The sequence below is a fragment of the Coenobita brevimanus genome, chromosome 89 (genome assembly GCF_032717465.1).
Source record: "Coenobita brevimanus isolate Jiangsu-jjx chromosome 89, ASM3271746v2, whole genome shotgun sequence".
Lineage (NCBI taxonomy): Eukaryota > Metazoa > Arthropoda > Malacostraca > Decapoda > Coenobitidae > Coenobita > Coenobita brevimanus.
In genome coordinates, this window is record NC_137042.1 from 12,974,834 (window position 1) to 13,000,870 (window position 26,037).

General features: G+C 40.0%; 1 protein-coding gene across 1 annotated transcript in view; it reads left to right on the plus strand.

Annotated features, from left to right (window-relative positions):
- The window catches only part of LOC145411375 (uncharacterized), a 102,316-nt gene that overhangs the window by 42,308 nt on the left and 33,971 nt on the right, over window positions 1-26,037 (plus strand). The window contains exons 9-14 of the mRNA XM_080281406.1: window positions 9,516-9,759; window positions 10,132-10,232; window positions 10,735-10,785; window positions 17,366-17,502; window positions 21,299-21,376; window positions 25,741-25,842. Of these exons, the coding sequence (XP_080137532.1) occupies window positions 9,516-9,759; window positions 10,132-10,232; window positions 10,735-10,785; window positions 17,366-17,502; window positions 21,299-21,376; window positions 25,741-25,842 (713 nt within the window). The remainder of the gene's footprint in view (window positions 1-9,515; window positions 9,760-10,131; window positions 10,233-10,734; window positions 10,786-17,365; window positions 17,503-21,298; window positions 21,377-25,740; window positions 25,843-26,037) is intronic.

Below are 26,037 nucleotides of genomic sequence, written 5' to 3' on the forward strand. Positions count from 1 at the left end.
GACAGGATTTTCACCTTTGTGTCGTGAGGCAGACGGACACTTTTACCTGACTTGTGGCGTGTGGTCTGTGTTACATGCATAGTGGCAGTTGGGAAAGACTAATCTCAGTGGGCACGAGACTTTGGACATTCGATGGTGTTGCATGCATGCATTTTGACACCACTTGTTGCTTACAGTCGGTATTACTTGGGTGCTGGAGGTTCATAGGGAATGATCGGGCCAGCACACAACTGTCCATTCAGTACAGGGGTGGACAGATATTTTAGCTCAGGTGGTGGGTTACGGTCTACAGTAGGCCGTCCGCATTTGTGGAATCAACTTTTGCAGGCTTCAAAGATTCGCGGATTCCCCTCTGTTGAGCCAAGACTGAATTTAATGGGTATGATTTCAAGAAGCTTGGGTATATACAGTGCTCCCTTAACATCCACAGGGGTTAGGTAACAGAGACACCTGTGTATGTTAAAAATCCGTGGATATCTGTTCTATCTATCTATCTATCTATAGCCCGACGCCCTAATCCCGCAAAGGGTGGCCGCAGACAAAACGCCTCCACGTCACTCTGTCACCCACCATTTGACTACCCTCCCCCCAACTCACCCCCCCCTCCCTCATATACCTCTCAACTCCATCCCTCCACCTCATCCCCGGTCTACCCCTCCCTCTCCCTCCCTCCACCTCACCTACATACACCCTCTTAGTCAGTCTTTCATTCTCCATTCTCTCCACATGTCCAAACCACCTCAGTGTATTTCTCCTAATCTTCCCAACCACATCCACATCTACCCCACAGCATTCCTTCACTTCTTCATTCGTCAACCTGTCCCTCCACGTCACTCCACATGCTCCTCTCAAGTAACTCATTTCCACTGCTCTCACTCTTGACTTGTTCCCTTCTTGCAAGGTCCACGCCTCGCTTCCATACGTCAGGGTAGGGATCACAATACCATCATGCAGTGACTTCTTAACTTCCATACTCACCTCCCTATTTCTCATCAATGCTTTCAGTGTACCAACAACCTTTCTTCCCTGCTGTACCCTTTCACGTACTTCATCCCCCAAAGTTCCATCCTTACTCATCACACTACCCAAGTACTTGAATGCACTCACATTCTCCATATCCTCACCATCCAACCTCACTGCACACACTGTGACTTCATTCCTCTCAAACACCATAACTTTACTTTTGTTTACATTAACTTTCAGCTTCCTCCTCCTACACACTGTCCCAAATTCATTCACCAAACCTTGCAACTCCCATTCATCTTCACTCAACAATACTGTATCATCAGCAAACAGCAACACCGGAAGCTTCCAAATCTCACCCTCATTCATTAGGGCCAGCCCCACATCCACTGCCCTACCTTGCATCTCCTTTACAACCCCATCCATATATATATTAAACAGCCATGGAGACATCACACACCCCTGTTTCAGTCCCACATTGAGATCAAAGAGCTCACTCAGCTCACCATCCACTTGCACCGTAGCCCTAGCTCCCTTGTACATACTCTTCACAGCACTCAGCAATTTCCCCTCCACTCCATATATTCTTAATACCTTCCACATACCTTGCCTATCTATTTTGTCATAAGCTTTCTCCAAGTCCATGAAGGCAGCATACACTTTCTTTCCCTTCTCTAGATACTTCTCCACTAAACATCTTAGAACAAATATCTGATCTACACACCCTTTTCCCTTCCTAAATCCCCCTTGTTCTTCTCCAACTAGCTCCTCTGTCATATGCCTAACCCTATCAATGAGTATTCTACCATATATTTTACCAGTCACACTAAGAAGGCAAATACCCCTATGGTTACCACATACTTCTCTCTGCCCTTTTCCTTTGTACAGAGGAACAATTATACCTGATTTCCAGTCCTCTGGAACCCTTCCCTCTTCCCAAGCCAATCTACACAACTTCCATATCCACTCCACAACAATCTCACCCCCATACCTAAGCATTTCACCACACACTCCATCAATTCCTGGGGCCTTTCCCAGCTTAATCTTCTTCATCGCTTCCACTACTTCCGACCTACTGATCTCTTCCTCCCTCCTCTCATCTCTTCTTCTCCCAGCCATTCCCCAACCACTTATACTCACGCTGCTCTCACTGTCTACATTCAACAAATCCTCAAAGTGCTCCTTCCATCTCCTCAATTTCTCTCTCTTCTCCACCAACAATCTATTATTCCTATCTTTCACTCCCCTACTATTTCCCATTTCACAATGCCTTACTTTCTTTACCTCCTTCCAAAACAATTTCTTACTCTCCCTCCATTTCACACTCAGATTCCTCCCAAACTCTTCATCCACTTTCTTCTTACTCTCCTTCACCAGTCTCTTAACCTCCCTTCTCCTGCTCACATATACCTCTCTCTTCTCTCTCTCATCTTCTCCCCTACTTCTACTCGCCAACCATTCACCATATGCCTTCTTCTTTTGTTCCACAGCTCGTTTCACCTCATCATTCCACCATGCTGTCCCTTGCACACCCTTGCATCTCCTCCTCACTCCACAAACCGCCTCACACGCTGCGCCTATCTCTTCCGTGAATATCTTACATACGTCTTCCACCCCTTCCATCTGCTCTAGCTTATACCTTCCCAATCTTTCTTCCACTATGCTCTTATATTCTGTCATTTTCTCACTATCTTGCAATTTCTCCACTCTTCTCACAGGAGCTGCTTCCTCCTGTCTTCCCCTTCGTCTCCTCAACCACTTTCTTTGCAGCTCTACCTTGGCCATCACTAAGTGATGGTCCAAGACTCCATTCCTACACCCTCTCCACACTCTTGCATCCAACACTTGTCTTCTCATTCGCTCATCCACACACACGTAGTCTATCATTGCCTTTCGTTCAACAAGTTCACCATCCATCCTCCTCATTACTCTCCATGTATACCTGTGGATCATCTTATGATGAAAGTAGGTGTTGGCTATTGCCAACCCCTTACCAGCACAGATGTCCACCAAAGCACTACCATTCGCATCTACTTCAGTTGGCACACCCCACTGACCAACCACTCCATCCACTCGTACATTCCGAACTTTGCCATTCATGTCTCCAATCAACAGCACTCTCTCGCTCCTCTCAAACTTGTCCATACATGCTTCTACTCTCGCCCAAAACTCATCTTTCACTCTTGCCACTCGATCCTCTGTTGGAGCATACACACATACAATCGCCCATGCTTGTATCTGTTGCCCCCCTTAAAAACACCCCTGGACCCCTCTTTTCCTTATACTGTACTGTATAAGTAAAGAAAACCCCTATGTGCATGTTTACAACCACTGTATTTAATACAAAAACACTAAAAAAGTTAAAAACAAGATAAAATGCTTTTGTGAATCTGGCCCCGGTACTGTATCCGCCTGTGGATAATTAAACCGTGTATGTTATATCCACCTGTGGATATTTAAAACCGTGGATGTTAAGGGATGACTGTATGTAGCTGATGTCTTGCCCACAGGTGAATGTGGGCAAGTCATCAGCTATTTGTGATATTTTATGCTGCTTTCAGGTCCCAGATAAGGTTTATTAGGTACAGTATGTGCGCACTTACTCACAGGGGGCTGTAGAAGCATTTACGGGAGGGTGCACCAAACATTTGTGGAAATTTTTACATTCACTGGGGTCTGTGTCCCCAACCCCTGTGAATGTGGAGGGCCTACTGTATTTCCCACGCACGGCTAGAGCCCAGCGGCCATTATATTAATTGTTTGAACATGCCGCCTGACTGGCTGAAGTTCTCGGGGACTTTTATGTTCGCATAATGACAAGTAAATTTAAATAATGGTTTAGTAGAGCCAAGATCCAGTATCCGGATAATGATAATAATACAGTAGTAATTATGGGATTAGGGTTGGGTTGGAGAGAGAGAGAGAGTACTGTATAAGAATGAGGGATGGACTTATGAAAATAAACAACTTACGAAAGACCTTTAAGAACCAATTGTTTTCGTAAGTTGGGAACTGCCTGTATATATATATATATATATACTGTATATATATATTTATAAATATATACTGTATATATATATATATATATATATATATATACTGTATATATATATATATATATATATATATATATATATACTGTATATATGTATATACAGTACCCTCGCGTCCAACACGGTAATATTGTCATGCATGGGTCACGTGTTGGATCAAAAACGTGTTGGACAAACAATAGAGCTTATGGGGAAAAATGAATTATGTCAGCAACCCTAGGAAAAGTCACCCTAAATACCTACCATATACCAATACATATATTGGTACTATTGTAATTATAATAAATGGTACTGTGCTATGAATGATAACTAACCTTTTAGGATAGTGTTGGTGGGCTTGCTGGGAATGGAAGGTGGTATCCAAGGCTGTAGGTAGTCCAACTGGATCCCCGGAGGATGGCTGCTGGCATCACTAGCGGGTAATGGCTGCTGCTCCTCCTCAACCTCCCTCATAAATCCTTCAAAATCACACTCAGAATCACTATCTTCGTCCACAGCCATGGAAGGTCCTGCTTCTGCCTGTCCTAGCACTGTGTAAGGTATCACACGGTACCTCGTATCAGGAACGGCCAAGGAAGATTTAAGTGGAACAAAACTTGGACGTTATCAGACACGTTCCTCGTATCCTCGGCAAAGGGCATGCTTCTCACACTGTTGCCAGAGCCCCGTCTCATGACTGTGGAAAGTGATTGCTGTCGCTGACTCGGTAGAGAATAAGGAGAAGCAACTTTGTTTATAAACTGGTACACACGCCGATGAGAAGGGTTTCAAAATGATTGATATTTATTCTAAAATATTAATATGTATTCAGTGTCAGGCTAAATGTTCAGTGCTGTAGTTCCATACATTTTCTGTCGAGTCGCCTGGGTTTTGGTCACACTGTTTTGCCTGTCGTATCCTCGGCAGGAATCCATCCAGATGAATTCCAAATGCCCGTGGTATCGTCGGCAATTTTACCACGTTACCGTTCCGATTTACCATCGTATCCTCGGCAAACCTGGTATGAAGTGCCGTGTGATAGCCTTCGGCTGCCAGGATCTTGTCTTAGTTTTTTATTATGGTCCTCACGTTGGCCTCATTCATGTCGTAGGCCTTGGCAATGTCAACTTTCCTCTTCCCTTTCTTCTTCCTCTCGATGCTTTCTAGCTTGGTGGCCTGAGGGAGGTGCCGACGCTTCTTGGAGTTCTCGGAAGGCTTCCTAGGCATCGTGAGCAGGGTAAAATGCAGTAACAAGGGCAGAAAATGCAGCAAGAAAAAAGCACCTTCCAATGCGAATTATGCGACTGAGTGGTGTTGTGGCGGGAGAAATTTAAACAAAACAGCACGTGACAGCAGAAGCGTTTTTAATTGGGCAGCATCACGATCACGTCACAGTAGTGGGCGGGGAAGGCTACTTGATCAGAGGTTTTCATTGGCTATCATCATCATGGGAATGTCCAGTATGACCGTGTTGGACCGGGGGTGATCGTGCTAGAGATGAACTTTGCGGATTTCGCCCACTTCTCGGAGCTCTGTGCGTGTTATGCTAACACACTCGTGTTGTAGTAATTAAATCATATTAAATAATACTAATTATTTGCTCTCCGTGCTGGACGTGAATCGTGCTGGACTGACGGGTGTTGGACGCGAGAGTACTGTATATATATATATATATATATATATGTACAGTATATATATACTGTGTATAAAACTGTGTATATATATATATATATATATATATATATATATATAATTATAATTATAGCCTATATGCACACACATGCACACACACACAAATAGAAGTGAAGGAAACTAAGGGGGAAGGCTATCAAAGATCAGAAATTGAGGAAGTGGTACCGACGGAGGGAAGGAGCGAAGAGGGTATAAAAAACATCAAAAATAATTTGAAGGTGGTATATACTAATGTTGATGGTTTAATATCGGCAAGGCTTGAAATTAAACGACTTCTTGAGAGAACATGAACCTGATGTCATGTGCTTTGTAGAGACTAAATTAAGAGAAGATACTGATGTTCATTTGGGAGATGGTAAATACAAACTGTGGAGAAGAGACGGAAAAGAAAAAACGGGAGGAGGAGTGATGATAGCATTGAAGAACAACATAAATGTGGATACCGTGGAAATGGGAGAAGGCAGGGCTGAAGTGATATACATGAAATTAGAAACTGGAGAGAATGGCAAAAAAGACACGGCGGTAGTGTATGTTCCCCCTAAGACGAGAGCATGGAATGATGACGAATACCAGGAGATGTTGTCAGATATGGCTAGTTAGTTACAAAAAATAATTGAGAAAAGCAACAATATAATTTTGGTGGTTGATTTTAACTGTAAAGTGGTGAACTGGGAGGAATGGGACTCAGGAGGCGGTGAGGGTTCGTGGGGCACTATATTATTAGATATAATAATGAATAATGTGATGACGCAATGGGTCAAAGAAGAGACACTGTTCCGAGGTGAGGACACACCAGCAAGGTTAGATTTACTGTTTACCAAAGAACCCGATGTAATAGAATCATTGAAATATTTCTGTCCTATAGGAAAAAGTGATCATGTGGTCATTGAGTTCCAGATGATAATAGGGAACGTTGAGCCAAGAGACGAGCTTCATAGACAGGGCAAATACAACTTTGGGAAAGCAAATTTTACAGGATTGAGAAAATTTTTTGAAAATGCGGATTGGAGAAAGTTCAGAGAAACAAGAGAGATACAGAAGAAGTGGGATATCTTTCTAGACCTCTATAATTTGGGAATGGAAAAATTTGTACCAAGAGTAGGAGGGAAAGAAAACAGGAAAAAAGAGTGGTTTAATAGAAGATGTATGATAGCAAAAAAAAGAGAGAGATAAGGCATGGAACAACTGGAGGAAGAGAAGTAACAACAGAACAAAGGAAGAATATAAAAGAACTAGAAATGAATACACAAGAATACGTAGAGAAGAAGAAAAAAATTTTGAAAAAGGTATTATAGACAAATGCAAGGATGAACCCAAACTGTTTTATAAATTTGTTCGCGATCTGAAACAAAAGGAAGGAATCACTAAACTGAAAGTAAAAGGAGAGGTCTATAAAGATGCAACAATGCAAGCTGAAATAATGAACAAATGTTTCCAATTGGTTTTCACTAATGAAAAAGAGTTTTTGGAAAGGGAGAGAGTGATTAGAAATGTACCGGTGATAAAAGATATAAGTGTGGAGGTACAGAAAGTGTATAAGTTACTGGACACTCAAGATGTAAGGAAAGCCCCTGGACCAGATGGAATTTCTAATTGGGTACTGAAGGAATGCAGAGAACAACTGGCAGATAAAATTCACAGTTTAATTTTGTGTTCTCTGGAAGAGGGGAAAGTGCCACAAGAATGGAAGAGGGCAAATGTGGTACCAATTTACAAGGGAGGAAACAGGGAAGAACCCCTGAATTATAGACCAGTGTCTCTAACCAGTATGGTTGCAAAATTGTGTGAGGGAATCCTGAAAGACAGATGGATAAAATATCTAGAAGAGATGAATATTTTGGCTGATTGTCGGTTTGGATTCAGAAGTGGAAGGTCATGTGTTTCCAACTTGTTGAGCTTTTACTCAAGAGCGATTGACGTGGTACAGGAGAGAGATGGTTGGGTGGATTGTGTGCACTTAGACTTAGAGAAGACCTTTGACAAGGTACCTCATAAGAGACTAATGTGGAAACTAGAATATATAGTAGGACTGAAGGGGAAACTCCTGGAATAGATGAGAGACTTTTTGAGAGACAGACAAATGAGGACAGTAATAAAGGATAGGATGTCTGGATGGAGGGAAGTAACAAATGGAGTCCCTCAAGGCTCGGTGTTGGCGCCAGTAATGTTCCTGATTTACGTAAATGATATGGTAGATGGAGTGAACAGTTATGCAAGTCTGTTTGCTGATGATGTAAAGATCTTGAGGAAGGTAGAGGTTGAGGAGGATTGTAAAATACTGCAGGAGGATCTGGATAGGATACATGATTGGAGCCGGATGTGGGAAATGAAATTTAATGTAAAGAAATGTAAAATATTGGAAATGGGTAAAAGTACCAGGAGGCCTTCACTGAATTATTTGTTGGGTAATGAATTAATCACAAAAATGAGAGAAGAGAAAGATTTGGGAGTGCTGGTCCAGGATAGTTTGTCACCTGAAAAACACATTAACAAGATAGTTAGAGAGACGTATAAACTCTTGACTAACATAAGAGTAACATTTCATTATATGGACGAGGAGATGATGAAAAAATTGATAGTGGCCATGATCCACCCCAGGTTAGAATATGCGGCGGTAGTGTGGTCCCCACACAAAAAGAAAGATATGAACAAGGTTGAGAGAATACAAAGAACAGCAACCAAGATGGTCCCCAGTCTGGCAGATCTGTCATATAGAGAGAGGCTGGAAAAGCTGGATTTGCCTTCCTTAGAGGAAAGGAGAAAGAGAGGAGACATGATTGCAGTGTTCAAGACCATGTTGGGAGTAGATAAAATTGATATAGAAGATCTGTTTTTATGGGATAAGAGAGCAACAAGAGGACACAGAATGAAATTGAAAAAGTTAAGCTGCTTGAAGGATATCAGGAAATATAGCTTTCCTTACACAAGTATAGACTTATGGAATAGCCTGGACAAAGAGATTATCCAGTCTAAAAACGTAAATGAGTTTAAAGTTAAATTTAACTTACTGAGAAACTGCAATGGGAACCCACGAGCATAGCACATTTTGTGTATATCATAATTAGGTACAAAGTATTAGGTAAATACATAAATATTTGGAACGACTTAGACGTAAAGGTGGTGCAGGAGAAAAACATTCATGTGTGTAAAAGCTGACTAGATAAATGTGGATATGGAGACAGGACAACAGGAGCATTGCTCATTTCCTGTATTCTACAAAGAGGTAAATACAAATAGGTAAACACACACACATACACACATACACCGCTCGCTGGTACAGTGGTAACGTTCTCGTTTGCCATCTGGTAGACGGGAGTTCGGGCTCGCTCAGGTTGCGAAAAGTTTCACTGACGAAGTGGGTGGTTACTGTCCCCTTTGAGCAAGGGGATGGGTGTGTGCGTGTGTGAAGGTCACAGCCTTGCCCTTAGATCGGACTATATGAGCTCTCAGCTCCCTTCCAGGAGGGTAAAAGCTGACGATCACGACCATCAAGTGATCCTGACCGACCCGGTGAATTACAAACACACACACACACACACACACACACACACACACACACACACACACACACACACACACACATGCACATGACCAATACAGGCAGTCAACATTTTAAGACACAGTTGTTAAAAAAAAAAAAAATTACAGCTTTTTCCATCTATCTGTTACTGTATATATCAGGAAACCAGCTAATCTGCTCTCAAAGGTAGCAATGGAACTTCAGTAAGAAAATTTTCTGTAATTTTCTGTTGACATAATAGTGATCAAGTACCATAACATAAAAATGTTAGTTATAATAAGGATTTAGTTTATCACATCTGATTCCAGGACTCTGAGCATGCCAAGGCTGTAGGTCCGAGCGCCGAGGAGCTGGCACGGCTGGAAGCGGAGGACACCACTAGTCAGGCCTCCACCCCTGAGGTGTCCCGTGCCCCCAGCCGCCTGGCTGCCCCCACCACTGCCTCCCAGCCAGCCTCACAGCACCTCCACCAGCCTGCCTCCACTACTACCAGTGGTTCTCCTAGCACCCCAGGCACACCATCATCCATTCCTTCAGACACTCCATCATCAGGTCAGCTTTAGTTTTAACCCTTTAGATTTGATTACATTTCTTACAAAATTTCCTGTTGGTACCAGATAATTTTATCTGTTTTATATGCAGAAAGAAAGAATCCAAGGCTGAGAGCCTGCAAAATTTGTCCTTTTCAAAGAAACTGAATAATAGTATCCAAATTTGAGATCCATTCATTTTGATATACCTGGACAGTACATCTCCTTCACCCAAAGGAGGTTGGTGGTCTGCAGGAGAAGGGCAGCTTCAGCCCGCAGTTCATTGAGTTCATATTCAAATGAGCCTGGAACCACAGGAACAGCAACCTGGTATGTTGTTCATTTTGTAACCTGTACTGATCCTGATGTTTCCCAACATATGTTCTTTCAACAGAGGTAGGAGCAAGCCCAGCTTCAAGCAGTGAGGGTCAGATGAAGCAGCTCAACCTGATGGTACGCACACGTTCAGATTCTGGCAAAGAGCTCTCAGATGCCGTAAGTGATTGTACTTCCTATTTATTTATTTATTTATTTATTTATTTATTTATTATTTTTTTCCCATGGTGGCCATGCATAATTAGTCAAGATTCTGCTGTATGATAATTTAACATTACATAATCATACTGTTTTATATTTTCCCAAATGTACTGTCATCACATTAGTTCCTCACAGGTAATATGGAATGGGTTTGTTAAATTCCTTCATATGGCTTGGTGCTGGGACCGCTTCTCTTCATCTTCCCTCAGCCCTCAAATCTATATCTTAAGCTGCCACAGGAATGATTGAATATTGCATTTTAAACTGACCTCCTGTTACTAACCTTAATTTTAAAGATTTTTATGCTCATAATGACATTTTAGTTTCCTTTTATATTTATCACTGTCCTTTTATGCAGACGCTAATTCTTTTGTAGAATTGAGTAACTGTATAGTTCTCTTTCCTTCCTTCCTTCTGGTGTTGAGGCTCAGCTATAACTTAACATCTCCTCTCTTTGAAGGAATGGATATTGCAGTCTTCCGTTGACTTTGATGACCTGATGTGTGACCAAGTGAGTGACCCATGAACTCATAATGCCATTCTGATTCTACTATGTTAGTGTTGTCCAGTAAGAGCTCCTCTCGAACCAGAGATCACGAAGGAGAAGGCAAACCCACAACTTCTGATGATCATTGTGTCTTAAAATGCAGGGATAAAATGTGTTTTGCATTTCTACTTTGTTGACCATGCCTTGTTATGTGGCATGTAAACTAATCATATCTGATGCTCAGAAGTGTTCGGTTAATGACCATCAGAATTTAGGGCTTGGCTACACTTAGTCCCTCTCAAATTTAAGAATATGAATGTAGGTGTCACCCACTCATAGGGTCACTTATCAAAAGTTTATTCTCATTAGTTTGATTGTATTATCTTGTAGTGTCATTCAGTTCCAGATGTGTTTTGTAGTGTTGTCCAGTTACTTTTCATTTACCTTGTTCTTACCTTCCAGTTCTAAATGTCATCCAATCTCTCAAGCATTCCACATACTGTTAATATCCGTTGTGAATACTGTATCATCATTTACTCGCTCTCTTATTAATGTTGCCATGTTGAATATTGTTTTCGTGCTTTAATTTTGCTCCGTCTCTTAGTTTGTTAATTGCTATGCAGTACTATATGTTTAAAATGATTGTATTTTTACTTCATTGATTATCTACTGTAAAAGTCCTCCAATCCGACCACCAATAATCTGAATATCCCAATACTCCGAATTTGTCAAGGCAAAATTTTTTAAAATCTTCTGGGCTTTTTAAAAAATTTTCTGTGCTTTATCTGATGATTTATCTGGTTTGACTTAGACTTAGATGTACCTGCCAGCAACTATTCACCTACACTTCTATGCATTTCCGGTGAGTGAAACAAGCAACCCACATCATTTTAAGTGTTCATTTAACGATCGTGTACATATTTCTAATGTTTTTAAAGGGTCCTCCCAATTTTCCAGAAAAAAACAGTGGTCCGAATGACCCTTGGTTCCCTGCGATTTGGATTGCAGGACTTTTACGGTATATTTATGTACATATTTATTGGTATTTTATAGTCTGTCATTTATTTGCAGTTATGTTGTACCACAAGGCCATGAAAAAGAATCTTGAAACATGCTATTGAAAGCTCTTTCATTATTGTTTGTAATTGTTAATATTAGTGTTTAGTTAGAAGTTCTTTAATATCATCATATACAGTAATAGTCTTCATCATGTAGCAAGACAGGTTCATGTACAGTACTGTATTGACAGAGCAAAAGATTGTCAAGCATTCCTTGTAGCTAAGAACTTGAGCCCATTCAATCCAGTTACATCTTTTTTCAAATTTAATCTTCCTATCACCAGATGATGATATTCTGTATTGGAGGGTTTTTGAAGTGGAGAGGTTAGATACAGCCTTCATGACCATGTCAGTTTCCGAGACTTTTCTTGAGTTGATTAAAATTGTCATGATTAGCATAAGTAAGGTAAGAAAAATGTCACTGGATTGAAGAGGCTAATTACAATACAGTGGCCTTTGAGGATGAGAATTTGACACATCTTTGGCTTGCTTTATTTGCCTTTATTTGACAGATCTGTGACTTGCTTTATTTACTTTTATTTGACAGATCTTTGACCTGCTGTATTTGCTTTTCTTGGGTACATTTTTGTTTTAACTTGTGATTATTATTTGTCGGAATGGCATATTGGCATTAAATACAGAGACAATCATTTTGCTACCCCACAGTGGCAGAGTATTTGGATCTCTGCTTGGGTGGAATGCAGAAGCACATATTCATTTTTTTTTTTTTTTTTCTGAGATGTCCTTTACTTTGCTCCTACTGGCAACAGATGATTTTATTAAACTAATGAAAGATCTGTCTTTTAGAAGGTGTGTGTTAAAGAAGTGTCTAAGCCCTCCAGCAATTAATATCTACTCCAAGCTGAGTAAATATTCAGAAGATAACACAAATAAACCAAAGAAGATAGCCCTGGACTAAGTAGGTTAAGAAAATGTTTACAGGTCTTGTTGAGTGAGTTTACTGAATTCTTCATTTTCCTCCACTTTATCATTCTGTTTTACCATTTTGTGGAAGAAAGAGAGAGGTTTGGTAAAATCAGTTGAACAGAATGGTAGAACTCATACCAGTGAGTTATAGCATGTTTGTGAATAGAAGCTTTGTACAGGTCCTGTGAATGATGTAATGGTGTGCCAGAGAAAAAGACAAATGGACAACAGGTGAAGGATATCATTTAGGAAGATAGCTGTGCTTATACAGGACCTTGTGAATTCAGTACAGAGTATTGTATGATGTTTCAGGATTGTAAAGGAGGTGCAAGGTAGGGCAGTGGATGTGGGGGTGGCTCTAATAAATGAGGGTGAGGTGTGGAAGAAAAATGGACAACAGCTGAAGGATATCATTTAGGAAGATAGCTGTGCTTATACAGGACCTTGTGAATTCAGTACAGAGTATTGTATGATGTTTCAGGATTGTAAAGGAGGTGCAAGGTAGGGCAGTGGATGTGGGGGTGGCTCTAATGAATGAGGGTGAGGTGTGGAAGATTCCGGCGCTGCTGTTTGTTGATGATACAGTATTGTTGAGTGAAGATGAATGGGAGTTGCAAGGTTTAGTGAATGAATTTGGGACAGTGTGTAAGAAGATGAATCTGAAAGTTAAAGTAAACAAGAGTAAAGTTATGGTGTTTGAGAGGAATGAAGTCACAGAATGCACAGTGAGGTTGGGTGGTGAGGAGATGGGGAATGTGAGTGCATTTTAATCCTTGGGTTGTGTGATGAGTAAGGATGGAAGTTTTGGGGATGAAGTGCTTGAAAGGGTACAGCAGGGTAGGAAGTTTGTTGGTTCACTGAAAGCGGTGATGAGAAATAGGGAGATGAGTATGGAAGTTAAGAAGTCACTGCACGAGAGTATTGTGAGCCCTACCCTGACATATGGAAGCGAGGTGTGGACCTTGCTAGAGAGGAACAGGTCAAGAGTGAGAGCAGTGGAAATGAGTTACCTGAGAGGAGCATGTGAAGTGACACGGAGGGACAGGTTGACGAATGAAGAAGTGAAAGAACGTTGTGGGGTGGATGTGGATGTGATTGGGAAAATTAGGAGAAATACACTGAGTGGTTTGGACATATGGAGAGAATGGAGAATAAAAGACTGACCAATAGGGTGTATGTAGGTGACGTGGAGGGAGGGGGAGGCTGAGGATGGGGTGGAGGGATGAAGTTGAGAGGTATGCAGTATGAGCGAGAGGGGAGTGAGTTGGGGGAAGGGCAGGCAAATGGTGGGTGACAGAGCGACTTGGAGGCATTTTGTTGGCCACCCTTTGTGGAATTAGGGTGTCGGGCTATAGATAAATAGATGGAATAATTTTTTGCTGAAATAGAGTACTGCAAATAAGAAACATTCACTAGCTGCTGAAACTTGTTGGATTGTTGATATAATACCAGAATTGACAGAGCCAAAAGTTAAAGTCAGCAAAAATATTAAGTACATTAATACGAAAGACCATGCTGTGTAGTCATACACAGCCACACTTGCCGCCCCGCATTGCTGCAGTCGCAGCTGAATCTTTGTTGTGATTGTTTATCAGGATAGCAGCTGATACAGTGCTTGTGTAGGGAAGGTAGGAAGGAGAGAAAATTGTAAAATTTTGTTTTATTTTCACCCACATTTGTCACAAATACAAATTTTTTAATAGTATGTTGTATTTTGGGATGTTCTGTCCATATGTGACTTGTTTTCATGGGAGAAGAATCCATTTTGTTCATCTCCTCATTTTTATTTTTTGATTTTCTGATATTTTCACCAAAAATGTCAGTCTCTTTATTGAGAGATTGAGTGAGCAATGGGCGTGGAGGCTCTTTCATTAATTTAGCAAGTGTCCATAGGAGTAGCGGGGAATACTGGAACATGTACAAAATCCACTAGAGGATACTTTTGAAATTCATCTTCACTTTGCATGCACTGATTTGAGGTGATTAATCCGTACCATGCTGGGCAAAAAAAAGACTGATACCCCTCTACGCTGGCCGATTTAGGATTTTTTTTTTTTTCTAGCTAAAATGGCTTAATACATCAGTATAAGTTCTCTGGTATTAATAAAAGTAATCAGTAAAGCCAGATAGTTGGTTGAATTAAGTCAGGTTGGTGCTACTCTACCTCTGAGATCTTCGAGGTTACTGAGAGAGCAGAGCATCTGTGAGCTTGTAAACTGATTCTGGATTTTTTTTGGGGGTAATTGGGCTTAATACATCAGTATAAGATCCCTAGCACTAATAAAAGTAATCACTAAAGCCAGAAAGTAGGTTGAATCGAGTCAGGTTGGTGCCACTCAAAACTTCTGAAATCTTCAAGGTTACAGACAGAGCAGAGTGGCTGTGAGCCTGTGAAGACTGACGTGCCTCCCATGCTCCTAAATCAGTGTTGTAAGTTAGCGGAGAAATGTCTGAAGTTAGCGAGGTTGGATGGTGAGGATATGGAGAATGTGAGTGCATTCAAGTACTTGGGTAGTGTGATGAGTAAGGATGGAACTTTGGGGGATGAAGTAAATGAAAGGGTACAGCAGGGAAGGAAGGTTGTTGGTACACTGAAAGCAGTGATGAGAAATAGGGAGGTGAGTATGGAAGTTAAGAAGTCACTGCATGATGGTATTGTGATCCCTACCCTGACGTATGGAAGCGAGGCGTGGACCTTGCAAGAAGGGAACAAGTCAAGAGTGAGAGCAGTGGAAATGAGTTACTTGAGAGGAGCATGTGGAGGGACAGGTTGACGAATGAAGAAGTGAAGGAACGTTGTGGGGTAGATGTGGATGTGGTTGAAAAGATTAGGAGAAATACACTGAGGTGGTTTGGACATGTGGAGAGGATGGAGAATGAAAGACTGACTAAGAGGGTGTATGTAGGTGAGGTGGAGGGAGGGAGAGGGAGGGGTAGACCGAGGATGAGGTGGAGGGATGGAGTTGAGAGGTATATGAGGGAGGGGGGGGTGAGTTGGGGGGAGGGGAGTCAAATGGTGGGTGACAGAGTGACTTGGAGGCGTTTTGTCTGCGGCCACCCTTTGCGGGATTAGGGCGTCGGGCTATAGATAGATAGATAGTATTACCTTCTATTTTACTTTGGCTGCTTGCAATGACTTCTCAGTGCTGCAGACATAGATCTATGTCATGGGCGTTTTTGAAGAGGACGTTGATTTACGTTGCTAGTGTGGTACGGGTTAAATAATCCATCCATCCAACATCTAATCCTACGTTGCCCCATGAGGAGCTTAGAAGTCCGAGGCTAGGCAAATTGGTCCTGACATTTAAGATGAGAGTGACCAGCCTCACTCTTCCCTGAGTGGCATTACCTGAGCAGTAACCCCAACCACCCCTTGAATATAAACCTTCACCGACTGAATCTGATTGGAATGCTGTAATTACCCACTAAACCACTAGGTGCCATAATTTGGTTATATGGTTACCACCAAGTGTACTAAATGGTTGCCTGGTGTACAGGAAACCATTAGGCTTGTCACTCACTGTAGAGTCACCCATAGCCAGAAGCATGAGGAAAGAATGAAGGAAAAAAAAGACAATAGAGGGATTGTAAAGTCACTATGGGTTAACTTGTCCTCAAAAGTGATTTCTTAAGGTATTGTTTTAGTAAATTTAATTCTCAAAGTTAAACTCACAGTTGGTTACTGGTACTATACATGATATGGTACTGCATATTAATCATGGTAAATTTAGTATCCAGATGACTTTGTTATAACACAGTAAGTTTAGTTTCAAAGTAACTTTCATTACCTTTTCTAAAAAATAATTCATTATGTTGTTTATTAACAAACTAATATAAAAAATAGTAAAAGATTCTTACATACTGTATATGCAAAACTTATGCTCTAAGCATAGTGCTTTTGAAGCTGTCGGCCTAATAAACTACACTGAATTTGGACATCATAAGAGTTATCATGAAGATATGTAAAATTTCTAGTGTTGCATTCCACACATTCCAGCCCAGTGTAATAGTGACAACCACATCTTCAGGCAGCTGTCCTTCAGACCTAACTTTAGCCTTTTTAAATATTCCATTGTTTAATTTTGGATGAGATGATGTCAGCTGGCTAATTATAGTATCTGGTATGCGATTTACTGATGTGCTGTTAACATACAGTACTGTATTACTCTCACCTGCTCTCCTCCCCAGTCCCCACACTCTTTGCACTTCTTTGACCATTCTCATTATGTGGCATTATGCCCACTGCACTTAGCCACCATTCTTCCTTCTTTATCCACTCTTTGCTCACTGCCAGCTTCTTTTATTCTGTATAATTACTGTATATGTATGTATATGTAAGTGTGGGTGTGTTTAGGCTATTTATTATATACAGTATTTGAATTTACACACACACACACACACACACACACACACACACACACACACACACACACACACACACACACACACACACACACACACACACACACACACACACACACACACACACACACACACACACACACACAGTACCATACGAAAACTTTTTGTGAAAATATTAATATAATGGAAAAGGTATAGAGCAATAAAGAGAAAAACATATTGATATCTGAATATACATGACACTTTTACTGTAACAGGAGATCCTGCAGCAAGTTACGGTGCTCAACTTAGACACTGGGGAGAGAATCCCTCTCAGTGATGCAGAGAACTGCTTACCTCAAGCCCTCAATCCCCTCTCACTTCACATAATGAGAATCACCAGCGAGTATGTCAGGTGAGAACTGTAGCCTGTACATGTAATGCATCATTTTGTAGTGACATCCTAGTTGCCTTTATATTTTGATTGATGTGTTTGGTATGATGAGTTATATATTTATTAAGTAAAAGTGGTTTGACCAATGCAAGTGATCAGAGTTGCTTTCCAGTCCATGTGCAAGTTGAACAGCAAACATGGTGTGTGAAATGGTGTTGGTTGTGTGTTCAAGTGCGTAGGTATGTGATTTTTTAAACGAGAACTGCTCCAAGAAGGGGAAATTACCCAAGTGCAACAGGGGGATTATTATTTTTACAAACATAAAATATTCAGGTAACCATTCATCCATCCATCATCCAATCTTACATTGCCCCATGAGGAGCGTAGGAGCCCAGGGCTAGGCAAGCTGGTGGAGACATTTGAGAGAGTGACCAGCCTCACCCATCCCTGAGTGACATTATGTGAGCAATAAACCCCAACCATCACTTGGATACAAACCTGCACCGGCACAGTCCAATTAGAGTGCCATAATTACCCAGTGAACCACCAGGTGCCATAATTTGGTTATATGGTTACCACCCAGCGTAGTAAATGGTATCCTGGTTTGCAGGAAACCATTTGGCTTGTCACTTAGTGTAGAGTCACCCATAGGCAGAAGGAAAAGGAAAGAATGAAGGAAAAGAAGACAGAAGAGGGAGTGTAAAGTTACCCTTAGGCAGAAGGATGAGGACAGAATGAAGGAAAATAAGATACAAGAGGAAGGAAGGAAGGAAGAGAGGAATGGGCAGACACCTGAGAGCAGCACTACATAAATAAAGTAAGTGGATAGTGAGTGCCCCCACCAACCACAAATATGCAGGTAACCTGGTTAAATATTTTTGATTCATTGCTTTATGATTTTGATTAAAGGTCTGATGGAATTTTCAGATTGTTTCAACAGGTTTTTGCTGGAATGAAAGTATGATGGTGAATGTAAGGGAATTGTATTGGATACCAAATGTTGATATGAGTTACAGTAGAGTTACTTTAATGCTAATGAAAATTAATCCTTGCAGCCTTAGGATGTCATACCTAAGCAGAATGAAATAACCTGATGTTAGCCAGGGTGATATAAAATAAAAGGTGTGCTTAGGCTGTAGAGGTTATAGAGATTGTTTCTAACCCCTGTAGCATGAGGATGTTGTACTTAAGCTGAACAAAATCTTCTGGTATTGGCTAGAATTAAATAACAAAAATGTTCCTGGGCTAAATTGGTTATTTTTTTATCGAATACTGTAGAGTTGGTGGATGTATGAATGAGTTATTCAAAGTGAAAGCTCGAGTAATGGAAGTCTGGTATTAGAATGTGGAAAGAAATATACTGTACAGCTCTACAGTAAATTGAGGTAGTGTAGTTGCAGTAGTCAGAGGTACCATTTGGCTATAAAAAAAAAAAAAAAAAAAAAAAAAAAAAAAAAATTGGTTCAGATCCTAAGGTATGGCTGGAAACCTTTAGTTTACTGGTATTTAATTTAATCAGAGTTTTTTGCTGGTTTCCTGCTTATGTTTTCAACTATAGTAGTCTAGAATCAAACTGCTACACCTCACAAGGAGTTACATGGAACTGACTATTGTTTTTTAGTGTAGGAAATCTTTAAAGCATACAAGTGGTTAGAAAAATACCATGGATTTTTCTCCCCCCCCTCCAATAGAGATGTTGGACAGCATGATAGGAGAAAGACCACATTCATTATTGCTAAAAAGTAATAATACATATACAGTCAGGGATGAAAGTTTACTCATTATTCCTGTTCTTCACATTTATGGCATGTCCATCACATTCCTCCCTGATACATAATATCAAAGAAAGTTATCTGTGGTCAGAGAAATGTACCAAAGGTCTTTCAGATTAGAAATATTAGCCAGCAAGAGGAAATGAGAAGTTGAAGAGGTGAAATATGAGGTGAACTTCTGTCCCTCATTGTACTGTATATTACTGTAATCAGAAAGAGAGAGAAGGAAACTGAGGAGCTTCTCCTGATAAGATAACCGGATTTTTCTCTCTCATATCTCACATATCATACCCCAGCTCCTGCATGGGGGGTATAAATCAGTTTGTGTGTTGTAAACCAGAGTAACAGTAGCAGTGGTCTCCCTTATATTACTTGTTGGTTAATCTGTTGTTTCAAGTTGTAGTGCCAGCATTCTGTACAGTTGATTCTCACTTAAAGTTATTTCATTATTAAGCTCCTGATAAAGTATCCCCCGTTTTTCATTTAAATTTGCTCATGATCAATTATAAAGTTGCCTTAAATATAGAAATGAGTTCTTTTTGTGTTTCTAGCCCCCCAGTCATGAACTCAATGCATTTCACAAATAAAAATAATTTTACTTAAAGTAGTATTTTGCTTGCTTACGTCCTGGATTTTAAGTGAGGATTGACCGTTTTTGTTCTGTAAGTGGTAAGTGGCATGCACCATTAGTTAGTCATTTACTGTTGTGAAGTTTCTGTTGAGTGTGAATGAACAGCTGCTTCCTCTTGAAGCCAAGCTATAGATTTAAAGGCTCTTGAACAAGTGTACTGTATATGTGAGAAATTTATGCTGCCCTCAGAATTAAAGGTTTGGTGCTTAGGAATGTCCCCAGAAGGTAACTATGTTACTTATTTTTTCTTTGGTACATTTTGAAACTGAAATTTAGATGGTTTTCTGAAATACCTTCTTAATTATTTGTATACCTTCTATTTCTGTTAATGCAGTGTAAAGAACTGTATATTATTTATGAAATCATCATCATCATCATCATCTAATCCTGCATTGCCCCATGAGGAGCCTAGGAGCCTGGGGCTAGGCAAGTTGGTCCCGACATTTAAAATGAGAGTGACTAGCTTCTCTCATCCTTGAGTGGCATTACATAAACAGTAAACCCCAACTACCCTTTAGATATAAACCTACATCGTCTCAGTCCAATTGGGGTACCTTAATTACCCACTAAACCACCAGCACCAGAATTTGGTTTTGTGGTTACCACGCAGCATAGTAAATGGTTTCATGGTGTACAGGAAACCATTTGGCTTGTCACTCCATCTAGAGTCACCCATAGGCAGAAGGAAGAGGAAAGAATGAAGGAAAGTCAGAAGGGGGAGTGTAGAATCACCTGTAGGCAGAAGAAAGAGGAGAGAATGAAGGAAAGAAAGACAGAAGAGGAAGGAAGGAAAGAGGGAAGGAAGAGAGGAAAAGACAGTCACCCATCACTGTCACACATCGAGTGAGTGGATGGCGGGTGCCTCCATCTACCACTATACCTTCTACATTCAGAAATATTTGCATTTTGGAGGCATTGTACGTATAAAAAAAGAACCTAGCCCTGGTATTTAAAGGTTCAAAGCATGTGTACAGTATATGAAAAAATGCATTCTCCCTCCCCAGATTTCAAGGCTGTTTATTTTTGTGCATGTGAAATAAGCATCCTCCTCCAGTATAATGGCTGTGTACTTCCCTAAGTAAGTGAAGTGTTGTGTGCATACAAGAAGAGTCCCTTTCCCACTTATTTAATGTCTTCAGTCCCATGACATATACTGTATATGTCTTTATTTTATTCTCATTTCCAGACAATTATGTTCAACTTAGGTGAGACTTTTTGAATGGAGGGGGGTTAAATAATCCTACTTAACTCTTTCACTGCTGCAAATACTTCCAGAGTTGAATAGAATCATTTGGAGGTAGCAAGGATATGATGAATATGATGTACTGGGTGTGTAAGGGTTAAAGGTTCAGCATTTATGTACAAATAAGGAAAGTGTTGTGCCACACTGGCTTTTCTCCCATCACATCACTAGAGGTCGTGCGTCATCGCCAGGCTGGACAGGGACGGCCATGGACAACTGTCTTCGAGTGCTGAGTCGCAGCAGCTCGTGGTAATCCTAACCATCTTACACTTATGCTGAATTTCCCTCCTAGACTTAAATACTTCCACACTACTTAATACACCATACTCATCACACGTAAGGAATGTTTGAAGCATTCTGTAGTTATGTTTATGCTTAGTTTTCCTCTCAGACTTATCATTTTCACTATGCTTACTACAGTTACCTCTTCAGAAAGCATCAGGGCTACATGTTTGTTTAAAACTCCTTCTGGGCATAATACTTTCACTATACTCACTACCCTTTACACGTAAGGAATGCTTGAGGCAGTCTGTAGCTACACTGCATAATTTTCCTTCTTGAACCAACGCTCCCACTATGCTCACTATAGTCCACACTAAGTAATATTTGAGGCATTCTTTAGCTATACTCTTGCCTCACAGTATGCCATTTTTACTCTAAGGTGTCCTCAAATTGCTATCTCTCCATCATGAATGCTGAGTTGTAGCAGTGGATCAACACTTGAATATGATGCTAGCCACGAAGAAGTGATATGGAGAGAATGTAGATCCTTAGCATTGTCTTTTTTGCCAGCGAACTCCATGAAATAAACTGCAAAGGATGAAATTTTGGGAGAGATTAAGATGAAAGTAGATTAATACTACACTCATCATATTCACCAAACACTGTGTAAATTGTCTTTACTCATGCTCATTTTTGTATTCATTATTTCAGTTGTTGGTTCTAGTTACTGCTACAGTATTTTATTTTACTGTACTGTATATTTTAAAATTGCAGTGGAGTATTTACTTGATCACAGAAAGTATAAATGTCTAACAAGTGACGGTTGATTTAGATCATGCTGTAGTAAAGATTATAAATTTCTGGGTTAATGAGATGGAAAAAGATGCAAATTTTCTCGTTGAAACTTCCGTAAAGGCCAGAAAAAGGAATGACCTCCAAATAATCCTTAATATACAGTATATTGGTAGGTAATGCCATTTGATGGATTTTTAGTGTTAATATCATCATATGCCACACACATTATTGTACCTTATTGTGTTTTTACTAGAGTAATAAGGTATACATTGTATGCTGTCCTCTCTGCTTGTACTCCATGTGCTCAGTACCATTACTGTATTATGTTCTTGTTATACTGATAGTTATGCTACACTGCTTGATACAGTACAAACTCCCAAATCCAAAATCCACAAGTCTCCATGATGCAAAATATCCTTCTTTTTTTTTCCCCCAATAGGCTGATGTGATATCTGTTGTTCCCCCACAGTCACTGCCTATTTGAACTTGTGTTTAGAGAGGGACATGGATGGATGTGTAATGTCTCCTTGAAATTATGACCTGTGGAGGCTACAATTGTGATTGAAGAGTTGAGAGGAAGAATGGGACTGGAATGTATTGGTTTTGTGGCGAGGAGGAATATTATTGAGATGGTTTGTGCATGTTGAGAGGATGGAGGATGACAGTTGGGTGCAGAAGGTGAGAAGTGTGAATGTTGGGTAGGGTTGCTAGGGGCAGACCAAAAAGACCTGGGATAAAGTTATAAGAGTCTGACCTCAGAGATAAGGGAGTGAGTATGGAGGCTGCCAGAGATTGAACAGTGTGGAGAACCACCATTAGGTGACCAAGGCTTACGCATACAAGCATGTTGGAGCCATTATGAACAATACAATGCAACATATATAAGAAAAGATATCTAATTAATGATACATGCCACTTCATTGTATATTCTGTTAATGGTGCTGTAGATTATGTATCACAATTTTTCCATAAATTACCGTTATCATTGTACAGTCCAAAATATTTTGGATTTGAAAGGTTGTACACTTATTACACCTGTTAACCCCTTCAGTCCAGTGATGCCTTTTATTGGTTTATTCTCATTACCTTCAGATGATTGAGTAAAGGGGAGCACTTCTGCAGTGTAGAGGTAAATAAAAGCTGCATCTAACCCCTCCAGTTCAAAAACTCATGTAAACCAAATGAAGTTATTGGTAGGAGCACTGATAGACTAGAAAATACTTGTACATCATTAAGTTGAAGGGGTTAAGGCTTGTGACTTTTCACTTGAATGTTGTAATTAAGATGTTTCAGTGATAAGGGTTTTGGGTACTTCTTAGTAATGTGCTTATTTCCAGATGGTTTACAACTGTAGCTAAAGTACCAGAGCATCAGTGTTCTTGTGCTGAATTTTGTTAAAGGTTTTCTGTGGAGTGTTGAAGGTGAAATGTAAGCTGTTTGCATAGATTTCGATTGTGCTCTATGTTTGTTGTAAAAAAGTATTGGTAATAAGTGAACTTCTGTATTATTTTGTCCCCCTTTGGCATCTATATTTGATCTTTCTTAATTGTAGAGTGTTGCACTACCTTAAGCAGTTGATAAATGGTGTATAAGTTTTGTAACATTTGGTATCCACCAGCGTAGGAGTAATACAGTATTATTAGTAAAAATAGAGTTTAAATATAGGGACAGTAGTTGAACTCTTAGATTTAACTAGTGATAGAAGATTTTCTGTAGTATGGTTAGTAATATGTTTTGGAATTTTTGCTCTGCACACTTTTAATTATGATATCAGTAGTATCTTGTTTGAAACATTAGAATTAAAAAACATCATACAGTGGAGTCACCATCTACACACAGTTGATTTATGTGGTATGGTAACATTGAGAACCTAGAAAAAATTGATGAATGTGCTGCATTGAAACCGTATTTCAAAAGCTGTAAATCTGGAGAAAACTGTATGTGAAGGTGGCATTTGGAGGCTAATTTTTAGGACTTAGTAACAGCTTTAATATGATATCTGTATCATCTCCTCCTTATATGTGTGTACGTCTCTAATCTACCTGATTGTACAGTCAAGGACAAAAGTTGCCTGTTATTTCACTGCATTTACTTCACACTTAGGTCATATCCTTCACTTTCCTCATTGATGTATCTTATCAGAAGGAGTCTCTGTGCAGAGAAGTATGCCCAGCCTCTCTCTCTGCATAGAAATACAAGACACCACGGGAAAATAAGAAGTAGAGATGAAGTACAGTATTAGGCCAATGTTCGTCCTTGACTGTACTTTTATGATGTGAGTACACTTCAGTTGTCTGTTAGGGTGTAGTTGTCTGAGAAGATGATAGTGTGAGTGGTGGTGTGAAGATGGTGATGTCATTGGTGGTGGTGTCAAGTGTGGTACAACTGAATAAAACTTTTGTTGCCTCTGGATTCTAGCAAAGGGAGGCTAGCAGTACAGGAGGGGTTTGACAGCTATTCGGTTTCATGTTGTGGGTTCAGTTAGGACTAAGGAGGTAGGGGGGTTCCTTTGCCTGAGATGTCTGAACAGACTGTATCATCTGTGTGCTGTTATATTGGAGCAGAATTTTTGTTAAGGTGGCAACTTCACTGTACTGTATAATTATTTTATTTTTTATAGTAAATATTATATCTACTTACAAATTAAGACAGATGATTATTTAGCTGCCATGGCTTATCTTCCACATGTACTGTGGTAGATGTTTGTTAAACACAGTTATCTTAGCATGAAGTAAGTGGTCATTTTTTATTATCCTTAGGTTGTGGTAAAGTTTGGTCACAGTTTTGTAAACAGATTAATGTTTACTCATAAGTGTTCCTGTTTGTACCATAGTCGTAAAGAAGACAGTTCATTTTTACTGTATGCAACTTTTTTTTCCTTAGTGTTAAAGGGAAATGAAATTTAATGGTGGAGTGTATCAAGTTAGAGTTCAGTACAACAGCAGGGGAAGTATTGTACTGTATTTGTAAATGCAGCAACTTGAGAATACTGGTACATAGAAAGCACATTAAATATGATACACAGTCTATTTTATGTATATCTTCAGTGTAATGAGAGTCATGGTATTATACATATAAATAATAAGTTATGAAAGTTCTATATTTTATGTAAAATGAAGGCATACTGACTTTTAGAAAGATACAAGCCAGAATTGGATTATTGTAAGACACACCTGCAGCATTAATTCTTTGTACCTGGGGATTAATAATGAAATAGTTATTGGTAACAATTAATGATTTTGCAGAAGCTTTTATATACTTTTAGGAATCTGCATTAATGTAAAAGTATATACATGTTTTTTTAATGATAGAAACTCATGTAATGCCACTCAAGGATGAGTGAGGCTGGTCACTCTCATCTTAAATGTCAGGACCAACTTGCCTAGCCCCGGGCTCCTACGCTCCTCATGGGGCAACATAGGATTGGATAGTGGATGGATGGATGGATGGAAATTGTATGTAACTTTAGCTTGAAATTTTTTTTACTGTGTGAAAGTCATTGTGAGAGAGGTAATCTATGTTATGTTGTATAGTGATAAAAATTAGAGGGGGATGTACAGTAATGATGTCAACCTAATACCTGCTTATTGTATCAGCAACTCCAATGTGGATGGCCCTGAATCTGACGAGGAGAGTGTTGTGGACGTCAGTGTCAAGAAGCTCCCCGATGGTGACAGTTCTGCCGTTAAAAAGAAGACGTATGTATACCATGCCTTTGCACTCTCTCCTATCTCACCACAGAGGCACAGAAACACATTGTCACTTTGAGACTTATACCGTTAAACGGAATATATGCATATACTGCCGCTAAAGTGGCCTCTGCCTTACCACACAGTCACAGAATCATCATCATCATCATTCATTCCTAAATTGCCTCATATAAACAGGAGTGT